At 45.8% G+C, this 15,735-nt stretch overlaps 1 protein-coding gene and 1 pseudogene across 1 annotated transcript; one reads left to right on the top strand and one right to left on the bottom strand.

The window, feature by feature from the left end:
- Positions 1 to 2,158, top strand: part of LOC115125145 (P2Y purinoceptor 8-like) — a 6,381-nt pseudogene extending 4,223 nt beyond the window's left edge.
- Positions 2,159 to 2,160: 2 nt separating this feature from the next.
- On the bottom strand, positions 2,161 to 11,017 carry LOC115129854 (protein FAM171B-like). The gene is given in 10 exon segments (XM_029660659.2): positions 2,161 to 4,648; positions 4,651 to 5,613; positions 5,616 to 5,788; positions 6,074 to 6,197; positions 6,374 to 6,490; positions 6,941 to 7,111; positions 7,556 to 7,714; positions 7,844 to 7,936; positions 8,864 to 9,097; positions 10,623 to 11,017. Coding segments are annotated over 10 exon segments (2,439 nt in total). The 5' UTR covers positions 10,834 to 11,017; the 3' UTR covers positions 2,161 to 4,454.
- Positions 11,018 to 15,735: the final 4,718 nt, after the last annotated feature.

The following is a 15,735-nucleotide window of genomic DNA, read 5'->3' as shown; positions in this document are numbered from 1 at the left end:
CTGGGTGCACATTTATTTTTTTGCCTAGCACCTCACAGCTGATTCAAATAACCAATTAATCATCAAGCTTTGATGATTTGAATCAGCTGTGTAGTGCAAAAACTACACGGCCCCCTGGACCGAGTTTTGGAAACTCTGTACTAGAGAAATAGGTCGATAGCATGTAGAATACATGTAGAATACAAATAATATGTCAATAGGAAAAAGTAACTAACTTCACCTCAAGCTGTTTATGACAGTACATTTCCTGTTACAATTTGTATTTCCACATACACAGATGTGAAATAGGCATGATGGAAAGACCCATGTGAGCATTACAATAACGTCACCCCTCAAGGGAACATCAGGGGCTTTCTCCAGTTGTAGTCACAGTGTGAATAGTGAAACTAGTGTAACGTTAGTATAGTGTGAGGGGAAAACATTGTTCGTCTTTCACATGGATGAATTGGCATCACACTGTTTCTGCATTCAACAACACTACTCTCGTTGCCTAACCAATATCTTTCACTTCCTCTAACATAGTGTGGTTTTGGTGTATTCAAATGAAATATATAACACTCTCCTTTCTTCCCTTATCATTCCCAGTGATGCTTGTACACCAACCTAAGTGACAGGACCGGTCACCCTGGTCAACTCCCCCTGTTGCTGTGGTCAAGTTACTGTTGTGGTCGGTCCCAATGAACATCTCAGTAGAGGTGGCCAGAGGAGTCAACAATGACACCCTGGAGATGCTGGTCAGTCCTGTGATGACCGTGGCTGTGCCTGTTATTTACCTGTCTGTGTTTGTGTGCAGTACCCCTGCAACCTGCTGTCTCTGGTAGCGCTGCTGAACGTCCATTACAAACGACACACTCCCACGTCTGTGTTTGCCATCAACCTGTCACTGGCAGACCTGCTCTACAGCGCCTTCCTGCCCCTACAGGTGAGCCACTGCCACTACAGGTAACACACAGCGCATTCATAAGTGCCATGTACAAGGTTGTCTCTGACACTCTGGCACCGGTTACAACTAATCTGCACTGTTATTGCTGTCACATGTTACTAAGTTTCTACAGCAACGTTTCCCTTCTAGTTGGACATAGTTAATATTTGATTAGCTATGTCTCTCTCTCTCTCTCTCTCTCTCTCTCTCAGGTATTATACCACCTGTGGGGTAATGACTGGCCATGGGGCGCTGCCCTCTGTGGCCTCACCACCACAGCCCTCAACTGCAACATGCATTGCTCCGTCCTCACCACCTGTGCCATCGCGCTCGAGCGCTACTGCGGTGTCGTACGCCCGCTACGCACCAAACACTGGCGCACCGCCCGGAGAGCCGCCATCGCCTGCGTCCTCATCTGGGCATTTGTTCTGATTACTCAGACACCCTTGCTCCACCGTGACCTCACCCTCCGGGTCGTCGAGCTAAACATCACGACCTGCTTCGACGTGCTTCCACGTAAACTGTTCATTCACCAATCAGTAGCCTATCTCTACTTCCTAGTGGTTCTGCTGATGTTCTACGTGTTGCCTTTAGTCGTCCTGGTCAGCTGTTACGTTGCCGTGGCCAGAGGCCTGCACAGGTCGTTGCCGACGGCAGCTGAAGGCAGTGATGGTAAGATGGAAGTGTTGTCAAGGCGACGGGCTCAGACCACAGTCGCCTTAGCAACCCTGTGCTTTGTGGTGTGTTACCTACCAACCATCACCCTTCATGGCCTGCACGTAGTCTTCCACACCCAGGGCAAGAGCCTGTACAGATACTATAAACTAGCGCTGAGCATCAACAGCCTCAACTGCTGCTTTGACCCGTTTGTGTACTACTTTGCGTCGAGGGAGTTCCGTCTGGCTCTGAGGAGGCTGCTGGGGAGGTGTGTCCCACTGGGAGAGGGGGAGGAGCTTGGGACCTCTGAGCTGGTGTCCATGACTGGGGAGCCTAGGGAATCTAAGGGCCACTACTAGGCCATAGTTGATCACTAGCTAGTCATGCTGGAATGGACAAAGTGTGCAAATGACCAAAACTGTAAATACAAAAAAAATCTATTTTGTTATTTTATGGACAGACCCTGTGCAGTCTTCATTATAAAGCTGTTTATGCAATTGTTGTCAATGCTAATTTTTATAGTTATTCTGACTTCATTCCGTTGACATTTATTATTGAATAAATCTTAGACATGCATCATCTTGGTATCAAGTGAGTTTATTACTTAGGCATTGATAAGTGCACAAAAAGGCAGACTAATCACACTACTGTAATATACTGACGTAATCAACACAAGAAATGCCCGTTTAAAAAGCCTGAATGCCAGTTAATGTTAAATGAATACGGACAGTAGAAATACACTACATTACAATGAAATAAATACAAGGAAATACATTCAGTGAAGGCCACTTTGAAAAGGATGGGCCAGTGGGGTCTGTTTTGTCTCTGAGAAATATTATTACATACTATACTTTATACAATTCTCCAATGGTTGAAACATCTTGTTTTTCATAACCTTCATCAGTGGTGACAACAACAACATGTTCAGCCTTCAATCATTTTAAGCTTCATAAATCATCGCTGCATTCGTCAGGTGTATAACTTGCGCTGCTACATTTAGAAGGTACAAGTTGCTACGTCGTCAAGCTTTTTACACCTCGGATCACATTTGAACCTATTCATCGCACCAAAGCTAACATACAATAATGTAACAAACCTCCGAAGGAAAGCACATACACTAAAGCTTGGGTTTATGAATAGTGATGATGGCTCAAAAAAACATATTTCTTCACTCTGAGAAGCATTCTCATTCTCTCAGAACATATTTCTTCACTCTGAGAAGCATTCTCATTCTCTCAGAACTTCTTTCTTCACTCTGAGAAGCATTCTCATTCTCTCAGACCATTTTTCTTCACTCTGAGAAGCATTCTCATTCTCTCAGAACATTTTTCTTCACAGTTGTGGAGAAAGGATAGGACGATGTATGCATACATACATAAAAAGACACGATCACACATACTAGATCATATGCTTGAGTATGTACATACCAAATAAAGCTATTCATGTACAGTATTTATCCTCATACACACTGAAGTACTGGTGTGTGTGATGTCACACCACGAGGAAGACTAAATATGGGCAAAATATGAATGTTGTTTCAAATTTAGCAGCAGGACGACTGATATCGCTGGTCACATCATTTTCAGGAGGAGATTGTGTGCTTCTCCAAATATATCAGTCCATCACAGTAATATGGTTTGTGTTCATTTGAAATAACACCTCACTTTTTACAAAACACATGTTGTTGTTGTTGTTGAGTGCTTTCCTTTATTTGAGTGTTTTATGTGTCTCTTATTACGTTCTCATTGCAGTGGGTTCTAACCAATCAAATTATATTACGTGTATCGTTCCCAATTGTGCTCCAAAGCATCACAAACAGGCAAATGAAAGTGTTCTGTGCTTTTTAGACTGAACAATGAAAGCTTAAACTGACCACCTCCCAATACTCCATCTGTATGTAAGGACAGCGATGTGTTGTGTAAAGATCTGCTCATGGAACAGGAATCATTGAACATCAACAGTAACTATTTGAAGAAGAATACGTTAAAGTAACACATGACTGGATTAGTATCCCTCAGACTTAATGTCCCTAAGAAGAGAATCCTTTCCATTGTCTTCACACTACAAGTCAAATACACACACTTTCCTCTTTTCATACACAACATTTGACTTTATACCTTTCATGCATTCTCAAAGAAATAATGGTATTTCCCCCTTAATAGAGGTGTAAAGATGACCTCTAAAAGGGACAGCTGTGAATCAGTGTCTAGTTTACAAACAGAGCGATAGACAGATGGCTGGGTACAGCCAGTCTTAAACACTGTGAGCAGAGCAGGCAATGGTGTTAATATCGATTTCCTGTAAAGGCAGGCAATCACGGTGGGTAAGTGTCAGTGTTCTGTACAGGAGGACTGTATCACTGTCCGTCTCTGCTGCCAGATCTCATCGGCTCAGCCCAATACAGCCATCTATCCTCTCTAATTACCCTTCATTATCTCTCTATACAGTATCTCTAATTCCTCATCGCAGGCAGTGTTAAGAACACATCTTCTTTGACGCAGATGCCAGGAATGAGACGATCTGAAGCCATACTACTGCTGTGTCCACTAGCATCTCTCTAACTATTCCTTTCAGAAGGACTGGAGCATACACATCCATCAAACCACAGAAAACGCTTTAACATCGCCATACGTTGTCTCAGCCATCCGTCAACATACGACCCCTATAGGAAAACAATCAACAATAAACTCAATCCCTTCTTGACAGATTCAACATTTCTGTAACCATCACAGCCAATTCAGGAAAAAGCACTGACCATGCAACTGGACATGAAACATGCCCATTAACTACTGAATGCCAATAATGTCAATACACTTCCAGAATTGACTGGTATTGAAATAAGTCCCATCCCAGTCCATCTCTGGTGAGCAGTGCCTTAGCTCCGTTTGACCAGAGGCCTCTCTTCTCTGACATGGTGCCTGGCGCTTCTCTTCTCGGCCCTCCCCTTCTCCCTCACCTTCCTCAGCCTGCGTGGGGGTGGTGTCCCCCTCGACTCACTGTCCTCCTGTGCACTGGACGTGTCCATTCCGTCCCGCTCCTCCGGGATATTGGGAATGGCCCCGCTGCTCCGTCCAGAATGTTCCTCAGGTAGGGGTCTTCAGGGGTGCAGGTGGCGGTGGTGCCGCTCTCACTGCTGCTCAGGTCCTGCTCCTCGCTGTAGCGCCCTCTGCTGTGGTGGGGGAACGAGCCCCGGATGGAAGGCCTCTCTCGCTCTGCCTCCCTCACACTCTGCTGGGGCTCATTCATGTCCACGCCAGAGTCCAGGCTGGTGTCATTGCTGCTGGGGGGCCGTGGGTGGCGTCCCTGGAGCTCTATGATGGAGTGGCGGACCGAGGCGGCTGGTTTCCCATCCAGGGAGACGAACCAGGCCCTGGGGTGAGGCGACGAGGCCTTGCCTCGGGTCAGCTCCAGGAGTGTACGCTCTGATATCCCCTGGAGTTCACTGGGGCCCCCCATCCCACTGCTGAAGGCCCTCATTCCAGCCGCCTCGTTCAGAGTACCGGGGACGGAAACGGAGGACTCCGGGAGGCTGCTGTAACGGCCCCACGCCCCAGGATTAGAGGCTGGGCCTTGGGGAGTGGTCTCCAGGGCCTGGGGCTGGTCCTGGCCGCCCTGCTGGGGGTTGGCTCCCTGGGCATGGTGGGGGTTCTTAGGGAGGGTCTGGGTGTAGCTGTCATGACCACCCTGCTCAGAGTGGGAGTGGGTGTCATAGGCTCCTCCGTTACGGGGGAAGGTGGCCGACTTGCAGCCTGATCCTTGCTGCTCCCCACCCTGGCAGCTGAAGCGCTCCGGGGCCTGGAGGATGGCCACAGGCTGGTTGTAAAGGTGGAGCAGCTGAGCACCTCCACCCAGGTGGGCTCTGTTCCGCTCCTCTCTGGACCTCTCCCTCAGCCTGGCCACCTCCTCACTGTTGATGTAGTGGTGTGATGCCTGGGGTCCCTTGGCCCCGCTCCCCACATTTTCATACAGGAGGGCGGACCCACGCCCGGGGTCTTCCACATAGATGTTGTAGTTGGCTTTGTTGTGCCTGGGGTGGAGGGGTCACACTGGACGCTGCGCGAGGCCAGGCCGTGGGCTCTGTCTCCGGGGTGGAAGGACATCATGGCATGGCCCTCCTCCATGTGGGTGGAGGTGGTCTGGTCCTTCTTCAGAGCGGACCGCTTCGAGAACCGTGCTCTCCTCCTCGGCCCACGAGAGGAACCTGAACCTCTGCAGATGACAGTCAACACAGCAGGTTGATTGAGAAGCAGAGAAGGTAATCAATACCCAGTGGGTCTTTTGGGGGATCTTTGTTATGTGTACGTTTAACTTCATATAATCAGCATTTGTGTCAATAATTTGTAGAACAATCCTGGCCATTCAAATGTTTTAAATTGTATAACTTACTGTGAACATTTTGTACAACCCCCTTCGCCCCACACACCCCATCTGTGATATTTCCAGCTGCAGTTGACACACAATCAGTAACGTTAGTTAATTAGGTTGGTCTCTTACCCACATTGACACAGCATCACAGCCAGAAACCCCAAGACTATAACCAGAGTCCCACCCAGTATTCCTACGAGCAGGTAGGTGTGGTAGGAGAGGAATTCCATTGAGCTGGCATGGCCCATATAACCTAGACAGGTACAGACAGAGATGGGTTGATTATATTATGTTGATGGTGGTCAATATGTTCTCCAGGATAGTAAGACATGTTTGAAGACAATACTGAGAGTGAGACTCCATCATTTAGTTCATTTGTAACATTCAATTCATGAACATTTTCATTTTGGACCGTTACAATAGTTATACCGTTGGAGGAGGGTAGGGGTGCAGCGATCCAGTAACCCAGGTGAGAAGCAATGTAGGTCCAGACCAGATGATCTCCAACCATCTTCACTATCCCCAGACCCTGGTTCTCCCAAGCACCTGGAAGACAAAACATTGTGAGGAAAATGTATGAAGTAAAACTTGGAAGACACAGGCAGATACTTCCAGTTCCACAAAGTAAGTGAACACAGGAAGTATTTTGTAAACAAAGCCTTTGAACAAGTTACTAAGGTAGTTCCAGTCCTCGTCCTTCTGTTGCACTAATAGCTATATTCATAAAGAACAGAAAGGCCTGGACACTGTTTATGCTCCCAATTCTTACCTCTTTATTGACAACGTTTCGATCCAAACCGGATCTTCATCTTCGTTTTGACCAGACGAAGAGCCGGTTTGGATCGAAACATTGTCAATAAAGAGGTGAATTGAGAGCATAAACAGTGTGCAGGCTTTCCTGTTCTTTACAAGTATTCTTTATTAACCCAGCGCCTGCTGTATGTTTTTAAGGACGTGTGTATGACCAAAATCTTCTCTAGTAGCTATATTCCCCACCTGTCTTGGTGTTGAAGTCCCAGGCAGGGAGGGTGTCCGAGGGCCTCAGGTTGGTGGTGTGTGCCAGGGGCAGGGAGATCTGGATGGGGCCTTTCACCTGGACCTCCTGACCACCAGAGTACAGCAGAGTGCTGACCGCTGCCATCGCCCGCAACTCAACACTCCTGAACACTGAACACACATACAACAGTGGAGGCTGCTGAGGGGAGGACGGCTCATAATAATGGCTGGAAGGGAGCAAATGGAATGGCATCAACCACCTGGAAACCATGGTAACCATGTGTTTGATGTATTTGATACCATTCCACTAATTCCGCTCCAGCCATTACCACGAGCCCGTCCTCCCCAATTAAGATGCCACCAACCTCCTGTGACATACAAACACACGGGAGAGAATTACCACATGTCCAACGTTTAAAAATATGCAGGCTCCACAAACACTACATCATTAAAGAGGAATAGTTTTCAGCAAATGAACAGGGCTACTTCAGCTCAGAATCTTGAAGTATTCCTCAATCTTGGAAGTGTTCAATGCTTACTTTCATGTATCAATACCACCTCACATTACCATTAGTTGGTGCACTGCACTCCATGTATTCGATTTGCTGAGCCCACCTGACTTGTTGTGAATGATGCCTGGGGTGCAGTTGACACAGTCCTTGCCTAGGTGGCGCTGTGGCACGGTCAGGTAGGCCATCACTGTGGAGGTGTTACTGCCGTCAGAGAGCATCAGGTGACTCTTGGGGAACTGAACGCTGGGCTGGTAGGAGATGTCTGTGGAAATAAGAAGAAAACTCTAGCAAAGCACTTCTGCCACAGTAGACTAAAATTGTACAAAGAGTAAGATGTTGCATCACATTTAGGGTTATGTTGAAGTGACAGTTTCCAGATGTGTGCACATACCAGGTAACTTCCCAGTGATGAGCACGGAGTCGTCAAACAGCCAGATGTTGCCTTGGTTTTGAGGGAGCAGCGATAAGGTCACTGAGGAGAATACTGTATACACATGGGGTCAGGTCAGGTGACATTCCAGTCAGGAAATCACTAGACACTATTGAGATATACCTTCAAAAGGGTCTCTTTGTAGTGTCATGTTCCTATACTTCTACAAAGACACCAGTAGATGGCGACATTGAAAAGGGCTTTTTATGGTCCTGCGTGTTAGACTAGAGAGAAGGGAGGTGGCTTTTGATGACGCAGAGCATAGCTTGTACCACCAGCCACCTCTCTCTCAGTTCTGTCTTTGCCCCTCTCTCTTTATCTTTCTCTGTTCTCTCTCTCTTTATCTTTCTCTGTTCTCTCTCTCTTTGTCTTTCTCTGTTATCTCTCTTTCTTTCTCTCCTTTGCTCTGCCTTATTCGAGAGAGAGAGAGAGAGAGACAGAGAGAGAGAGAGAGAGAGAGAGAGAGGAGAGCAGCCCTAAGAGCAGCAGTCTCCTCTTACTAAATACAGCATGTCTAAATGGTGGTCAGAGTCCCCTTAACATCTTATTCAATACAGCTGCAATTAGCTGACACTAGATATGACATGGTATTATGGTGTTACATTTCAGTACAAAACGCTTGCCTCAGACTCGCTGGCAACACGTTCTATACATAGTGAGTGCATCCTGCTTCTGAGAGTAAGAAATCAGTACAATTAATGCAGTGTACGCATTAAATTGTCCTTTGCTCCAACGCAAAAACAAAAACAAACACTGATGCTAATGTGCTATGTGACACAGTAGGCGAACACCTTATTTAGCTAATTGTGTCAAATCAATGCTTTAAAGGAAAGGAAAGAAACAGCTATATCATTTAGTAGTTTGGGTGAACTATCCCAGTTTAAACTAGAATTTAGCCACACCCGACACCCATAGGTCAGCTGGTTGGGTGCTTCTCAGGGGCTCCTCCAGGTGGGGCCAGACTGTCACAATGCTACTCACTAGGTCTCTTGGTGGTCCTCCAGGGCAACAGGGTGAGGACGTATCCCTCCATGCTAGCTACAATGGTGAGGCTGAGTCCCAGGCTGTAGGGGACCCTGAGCAGCACCTCTCCCTTCTCCCCAGTCAGGGCCTGGCTACTCAGGGTGTGGTTGACAAACACCCCCACCTGGGCCCCGCCCAGGCGCCGCCGGGTCACCTGATCCTTCACCAGGACCCTCAGGGCAAAGGGCGGCTCTGGGGAGAACAGGAAACAGGAAGTGAAACACAGGAAGTGAGGCAGTTTGTGTATTGCAATGACAAAGTAATATTAAACCTTTGTTTGTATGGCTGATTTTCTACACTAGAATTGCAGAACACTGTATGTTCATAGAATGTACCAGTGCAGAACACTAATGTATGTTCATAGAATGTACCAGTGCAGAACACTAATGTATGTTCATAGAATGTACCAGTGCAGAACACTAATGTATGTTCATAGAATGTACCAGTGCAGAACACTAATGTATGTTCATAGAATGTACCAGTGCAGAACACAACCTTTGTGGTGGAACAAATCATTTACAAAGCCACATACAAAGAGACAAGACTACACTAAAAGACCAAGGAGGTGTATTTAAAGGTGTTTTCTAAGGTTTATCTGAAGGTGTATGCCAGTGTGTGGCTTTGTGAATGCAGGGATCCCATTTAAACAGTCTCTCCTCAGATTCAGTGGCAGCTCTATGAATTATCTCAGGAACCTTAACTGCACATGAAAATGTGATGAGAGCTGAATCTGTGAGAGGTAATGAAAAATAGATCAAAGTGATGTAGCATCTGTGAGAGAGAGGCCTTGTGCGGTGTCAGACGACATTCCCTCCCCTACAACACACACACACACACACACACACGCACACACACACACACACACACACACACACACACACACACACACACACACACACACACACACACACACACACACACACACACACACACACACACATGCTATAGGCCAGGCCCTATTTAGCATACAAGGCTGCCCCGACAAATGCAGCAACAATGATCAAATGTAGCCTATTTATAGACTACAATCTGTTTACTAATCTAATCTGATCATAGCTACTCGTGATAATAACTCTAACTAATATGATGAGGCTTAGTCAATTAAATAAAGGACTTCTGAAGCAAGGCAATGGTGAAAAAGATATGGTGTGAGTGTGCTGTACTAAAGGATTAAAACCCTGATCATTACAGGCACAGTTTCACACTGGCCATACTGATAATCCCCTAATCTCGAAAACCTTCAAATGAAATCATAACACTAAATCCGATTAGGTGCCAGGGGAATCTGAGGGGACAGGCTATTAGATTGCAGTGAAAGTCATACATCTTAGTAAGATACTTTATATTGAATGCGTAGGATACTCTACCATAGGTGAAGACAAAGTTGGTCAAACCGGTGTGCATAGGTTTACTGATAACGGTTCAATCATTGTGTACATTGTTTTAAAACATCATTGTATTTCTGCGAGGCTTTTGTGTGCATTATTGTTGTAGCCTATGTTGAGTGAGATAAATACACAAAATATCATATAGGTTAATATCATCATCCTATATCGTCCTATATGATATTATCAATGAGAAATTATTATCAGTTCCGTTATCATGCTCAATGTTTTATTCTCTCCACACTGAACATTTCCTCCCCACCATTTTAACATGCTGGACAGGCCCTCAAACCCGCAGCCCAGCCCAAATATACCGCAAACATGTCCTGTACCTGGTGTTAGGACAGACGGAGTCTGAACCTGAGAAATGGCCGTCTGGCCGGTGATGGATCCGTCTGGGACATTGGCGATGGCATTGTCCTCCGCAGTCAGCAGCGTGATTAGGCCGCCGAGGACACCACCCTCAGGCGCCGCCCTCACGACACCATCCCCGCAGGAGATCACAACCAGCGAGAAAAGCAGGTACAGGCGGTCCGCAGGCATGGCGAGAGGGAGCCGCGAACCAAAGACATAACTGCGCGAAATGAGACAGAGAAGGGGGAATGGAGGCCTAGTCTCGCCGCTTTCTTTGTCATGGAAACCTCATGGTGGAACGGAGGCAGGTAACCTAAGTATGCACAGAAAGCAGGCAGGCTGGTGGTGTTGACGCGCTGGTGCTGATGCTGTGTTTTCGGGGCGTACAACAACAGAGACGGGAGATGGTGCTGTTACATCATAGATAAAACTCTACAATGCCCTCTGTCGGAAATGTATTTTTGTGCATAAACAAAAAGATGGTAGCCTACACGTTATAAATTGATGCCAATTAAAGCCACACTCTTGTCAGATGCGCACAATCAAATTGTGCCCAACGAGCGGAACAATTTAAATAGAGCATGCAAATAGCAGAATATTTATATGTAATGTCTCTATTGCTCAGGGAATGATTTTCCATGACCTCAACATTACTTTAAAACAATATTATTTGAATATATAGCCTACATTGTATACAAAGATATTTTATGAGGAAAAACATATCCCTAAACAATGGAGTAGGGACTCCCGAGTGACGCGGCGGTCTAAGGCAGCATTGGATCGCAGGGCTTGAGGCATCACTACAAAAACACCCTGGTTCAATTCCAGGCTGCATCACTACTGGCCCTGATTGGGAGTCCCGTAGAGCTGCTTACAATTGGCCTAGTGTTGTCAGGGTTTGGCCGGTGTAGGCCATCATTGTAAATAAGCATTTGTTCTTAACTGACTTGCCTAGTTAAATAGCCCAGGTCCTTCATTTTCTGATGTATTTTCTCAGAACTGAGTCTAAGAAAAAAATGTGTTCATATCTGTGGGGGAAATTGAAAGGGGCCATTAATATTTTATTTGAAGCACCACAATTCTAGAAAGAACCTGTATTTACCTGTCTTGGCTTAGCCTGGTCACAGTTGAAGAATTGACCACCAAGTGGCGACATTGTATCGTTTCCCAACACTGAGGCAAGCAAGATCGTTGTACTTGAGTTCCATATCTGTCTTCACAAGAGAGCAGGGTCAAACTCAACGAGAAAAAGCAGCATTGGAATCTTTTCTTTTTCAATAATGGATATTTCTATTAGTAGTCTATATGGCTGTGGCATCTTTGAATGGAAGACATAAGCTCTGTGCAACTAGTAGGCCTAGAAAAGGTGATACCATCTCAATCAGTGGTCAGAACTATGGCCAATTTCACCCTCTCCTCATATATGGAACCAGTTAAGATTTAAAGATGTCTATTCTAATATTCTGTGTTTTGCTTTGTTATTGTTGTCATTTAGCAGACCATCTTATCCAGAGCGAATTACAGGAGCAATTAGGTTTAAGTGCCTTGCTCAAGGGCACATCGTTAGATTTCTCCCCTAGTCAGCTCGGGGGTTCGAATCAGCAACTTTTCAGTTATTGGCCCAGCACTCTTAACTGCTAGGCCACCTTCCATCTTAAGGAGACAGCCCACTAGAGGGAAGACTGGATGAACATCCACAAAATCCCAGTCTCTTCTCCTTTTAGAATCTCTCCCAGTGTGCTGCCTTCCTTCTCTGATTGAGGAATGTGTCCCAAATGGCGCCCTGTTCCCTATGTAGTGCACTACTTTTGACCAGGGCACATAGGGTCCCATATGTAGTGCACTATATAGGGAATAGGGTGCCAACAGTGTGCCATTTGTGACAGAACCAGGCAGTGTCATGTCCGTCCACAACAGTAGTCTAATCAGTGAAGAGGATGGCAGTTAAACAACTATTATGGGTTAAATGAATAGCTTCTCCAAATGGCTCAGTGACTCATGTTTTTGATGTCCCTCTCTCCCAGTTGCAAATTGCTTTGAATGGGACATATTAAATGAAATACATTTCTTCCAGATATGGAAGATAGGGGGGATATTTGTATTTTCTAAACAATGCATAGCATAGCACTCTGTCATTATTGTGGAAACACAGTCCTGTTTGATAAATAGCATCAAGGTAGTTCTGCTGATGCTGATATTGTTGTTGATGGGGACATTGGACCTTTTTTAGCCCATTCAGCAGTGAGGACCATGATATTTATGGGCTATAACTTGGACTATAAATGTTATGCTACTATAAACCAAAAATGATTTGCTCATACAGTTCAGGTCCTTTAGACTAATTGACAGTGTTAAAGGAACTTAAATCAGAACAACAAGGGGTTTCCAGTACAACATGCTGCAACATTGTGCAGGTCTATAGTGTGTGTATGGTCCATGATGTACGACCATGACACTCTCAAAAGAAAGCCAGGACTGTCACCAACCACAGCAATATTCTCCCCTTGTCCCCCTCCCCCAGCCACAATCTCCCTCCCTTAACTCCTAACCACGCCTTTATCCCCATTGAACAAATCCAAGCTGCCTCTGCCTCACCTCCCCTCTATATCTGTCTGATGAATGGCTTTCCCCTCCACTGGCTTTAATGGGTTGCTGTGGGCCTGCTGCAGTCCAGACTGGGCCCAGGCTCTGAGGCTCTGAGGCCAACGCTGTCCTCTTATCTGTGCTGCGGAGAATCTAAATGGCTGTTTAGATGATGGATACAGACACATAACCTGAATATTGATAAAGAAAAAACACCCCACATTACCCATTATTACCTTTAGGCTATAGTGTTACAGATGGAAGTTGTCTGTCATGAATCATCTTAAAGTCATGCTGGTCACCACCATGTTTGGTTTTACCATTGGGTGTATCATACTGCATTTGAGGTTGGTTAAAATAATAGGATTTTGTATGTGTGTGTGTATGTGTGTGTGTCCTAGAGGTGCCAGTCCTTAATATACCATAGTGGTATCTTGTTATTTCCTCTATTGGAAAGCCAGAGGCAAAGTCGTTACAGACTGTGTATTGGATGATAAATAAAGGGTTGATCAATACGGATGTCACCACAGTGCTGAATAACTGACAACCCATCTCACCACAGTGCTGAATAACTGACAACCCAGTCTCACAGCCGTGCTGAATAACTGACAACCCAGTCTCACAGCCGTGCTGAAAACTGACAACCCAGTCTCACCACAGTGCTGAATAACTTACAACCCAGTCTCACCACAGTGCTGAATAACTGACAACCACCCAGTCTCACCACAGTGCTGAATAACTGACAACCCAGTCTCACCACAGTGCTGAATAACTGACAACCCAGTCTCACAGCAGTGCTGAATAACTGACAACCCAGTCTCACCATAGTGCTGAATAACTGACAACCTAGTCTCACCATAGTGCTGAATAACTGACAACTCAGTCTCACCATAGTGCTGAATAACTAACAAACCAGTCTCACCATAGTGCTGAATAAGTGACAACTCAGTCTCACCATAGTGCTGAATAACTGACAACCCAGTCTCACAGCAGTGCTGAATAACTGACAACTCAGTCTCACCACAGTGCTGAATAACTTACAACCCAGTCTCACCACAGTGCTGAATAACTGACAACCACCCAGTCTCACCACAGTGCTGAATAACTGACAACCCAGTCTCACCACAGTGCTGAATAACTGACAACCCAGTCTCACAGCAGTGCTGAATAACTGACAACCCAGTCTCACCATAGTGCTGAATAACTGACAACCTAGTCTCACCATAGTGCTGAATAACTGACAACTCAGTCTCACCATAGTGCTGAATAACTAACAAACCAGTCTCACCATAGTGCTGAATAAGTGACAACTCAGTCTCACCATAGTGCTGAATAACTGACAACCCAGTCTCACAGCAGTGCTGAATAACTGACAACTCAGTCTCACCATAGTGCTGAATAACTGACACCCCAGTCTCACAGCAGTGCTGAATAACTGACAACTCAGTCTCACCACAGTGCTGAATAACTGACAACGCAGTCTCACAACAGTGCTGAATAACTGACAACCCAGTCTCAACACAGTGCTGAATAACTGACAACCCAGTCTAACCACAGTGCTGAATAACTGACAACCCAGTCTCACCACAGTGCTGAATAACTGACAACCCAGTCTAACCACAGTGCTGAATAACTGACAACCCAGTCTCACAGCAGTGCTGAATAACTGACAACCCAGTCTAACCACAGTGCTGAATAACTGACAACCCAGTCTCACAGCAGTGCTGAATAACTGACAACCCAGTCTCACCATAGTGCTGAATAACTGACAACCTAGTCTCACCATAGTGCTGAATAACTGACAACTCAGTCTCACCATAGTGCTGAATAACTAACAAACCAGTCTCACCATAGTGCTGAATAAGTGACAACTCAGTCTCACCATAGTGCTGAATAACTGACAACCCAGTCTCACAGCAGTGCTGAATAACTGACAACTCAGTCTCACCATAGTGCTGAATAACTGACACCCCAGTCTCACAGCAGTGCTGAATAACTGACAACTCAGTCTCACCACAGTGCTGAATAACTGACAACGCAGTCTCACAACAGTGCTGAATAACTGACAACCCAGTCTCAACACAGTGCTGAATAACTGACAACCCAGTCTAACCACAGTGCTGAATAACTGACAACCCAGTCTCACCACAGTGCTGAATAACTGACAACCCAGTCTAACCACAGTGCTGAATAACTGACAACCCAGTCTCACAGCAGTGCTGAATAACTGACAACCCAGTCTAACCACAGTGCTGAATAACTGACAACCCAGTCTCACAGCAGTGCTGAATAACTGACAACCCAGTCTCACAGCAGTGCTGAATAACTGACAACCCAGTCTAACCACAGTGCTGAATAACTGACAACCCAGTCTCACCACAGTGCTGAATAACTGACAACCCAGTCTCACAGCAGTGCTGAATAACTGACAACCCAGTCTCAACACAGTGCTGAATAACTGACAACCCAGTCTAACCACAGTGCTGAATAACTGACAACCCAGTCTCA

The sequence above is a fragment of the Oncorhynchus nerka genome, linkage group LG2 (assembly GCF_034236695.1).
Source record: "Oncorhynchus nerka isolate Pitt River linkage group LG2, Oner_Uvic_2.0, whole genome shotgun sequence".
Lineage (NCBI taxonomy): Eukaryota > Metazoa > Chordata > Actinopteri > Salmoniformes > Salmonidae > Oncorhynchus > Oncorhynchus nerka.
Note: the sequence above shows the minus strand (reverse complement) of the source record. Positions and strands in the feature narration are given on the sequence as shown.